This window comes from Humulus lupulus, chromosome X (assembly GCF_963169125.1).
Source record: "Humulus lupulus chromosome X, drHumLupu1.1, whole genome shotgun sequence".
NCBI classification, from domain to species: Eukaryota; Viridiplantae; Streptophyta; class Magnoliopsida; order Rosales; family Cannabaceae; genus Humulus; species Humulus lupulus.
In genome coordinates, this window is record NC_084802.1 from 51,478,807 (window position 1) to 51,480,235 (window position 1,429).

General features: G+C 40.9%; 1 protein-coding gene across 1 annotated transcript; it reads left to right on the forward strand.

Moving 5' to 3' along the window:
* Window positions 1–452: 452 nt before the first annotated feature.
* LOC133805809 (uncharacterized) lies at window positions 453–944 on the forward strand. The gene is made up of 2 exons (XM_062243960.1): window positions 453–503; window positions 609–944. Exons 1-2 carry the CDS (start codon window positions 453–455, stop codon window positions 942–944), a joined length of 387 nt encoding a protein of 128 aa, XP_062099944.1.
* The last annotated feature ends 485 nt before the right edge of the window (window positions 945–1,429 follow it).

The window sequence follows — 1,429 nt, forward strand, 5'->3', positions numbered from 1 at the left end:
CTCATTTGGGGGGGGGGGGGGGGGGGGGGGATCAAGGAGCTAGTTCAAGCTAAGCACCAATGCAAAACAAGCCTACATATCAACTGGGGTTTTCTCAACAATAACCAAGAGCTCAACCACCTCCTCATCAAGTGTCTCAATCAAGCTCGTTGGAGAGTTTAATGAAAGAATAAATGGCCAAGAACGATGTTGTGATTAAGAGCCAAGCAACATCCTTGAGGAACCTAGAGATTCAAGTGGGGCAGTAAGCTAATGAGATAAGGACTAGACCTTAAGGCACCTTGCCTAGTGATACTGAAAATCCAAGGAGAGATGGTAAAAAGCATTGCAGAGCGGTTACCTTGAGGAGTTGTAAAAATCTGGAGTTGACTGAGAATAATTCTAAGAGCAACAGCGAGCCCACTTCAATCCAAAGTAGTGTGGAAAAGGAAGACAGAGTTGTAAGTTCGAAAATGTCAAATGTTGATCCTGAAGCAATTGCTACAACAATTCCTCAGCAAAATGTAACAAAGAAGCCTATGAGCAAGCCACCTCCACCATTTCCTCAGCAATTTCAAAAGTAGCAGCAAGATGGTCAATTTTGAATATTGTTAGATGTTTTGAAACAGCTTCACATCAATATACCGTTGGTGGAAGCTTTGGAACAAATGCCCAACTATGCGAAGTTTTTGAAGAATATTTTAACTAAAAGGAGGAGGCTTGGAGAATTTGAAACGGTTGCTTTAACTGAAGGTTGTAGTGCTATATTGAAGTATAAAATTCATCCTAAATTGAAAGACCCAGGCAGCTTTACAATTCCTTGTTCTATTGGTGGTATAACACTTTACGACTTGGGGGCTAGTATCAATTTAATGCCCATGTCGATTTTCAAGAAGTTGGGAATTGGAGAAGCAAGGCCAACCACAGTCACTTTGCAACTAGCGGATCGTTCTATGGCACACTAGGAAGGAAAAATTGAAGAGGTTCTAGTGCAAGTTGATAAATTAATTTTTCTGGCCGATTTCATCATTCTTGATTATGAAGTGGATAGAGATGTTCCTATTATCTTGGGGGCCATTTCTAGCTACCGGGAGGACTTTGATTGATGTACAAAAAGGGGAGCTTACTATGAGGGTAAATGACCAACAAGTGACTTTTAATGTGTTCAACGCTATGAAGTTTCCAGATGAGATTGAGGAATGCTCTGGGTTGAGTGTAATTAAGTCAATTGTAGCTGAAAAATTCCACAAGGAAGCTTTTAAAGATGGAATGGGGGTGAGGTCACTTGAAGAGCTTGAAGAGTTAAGTGAAGAGGAAGAAAACCAAGTTACATGGGTGGAGTCAAAGCAGCCCTTTACTAAATTTTGGAGGCCTTTTGAGTCCTCGGTCTTGTCAGAATTGAATTTTAAGCCTTCTAAGCCCTCTATTCAAGAACCACCAAAGTTAGAGT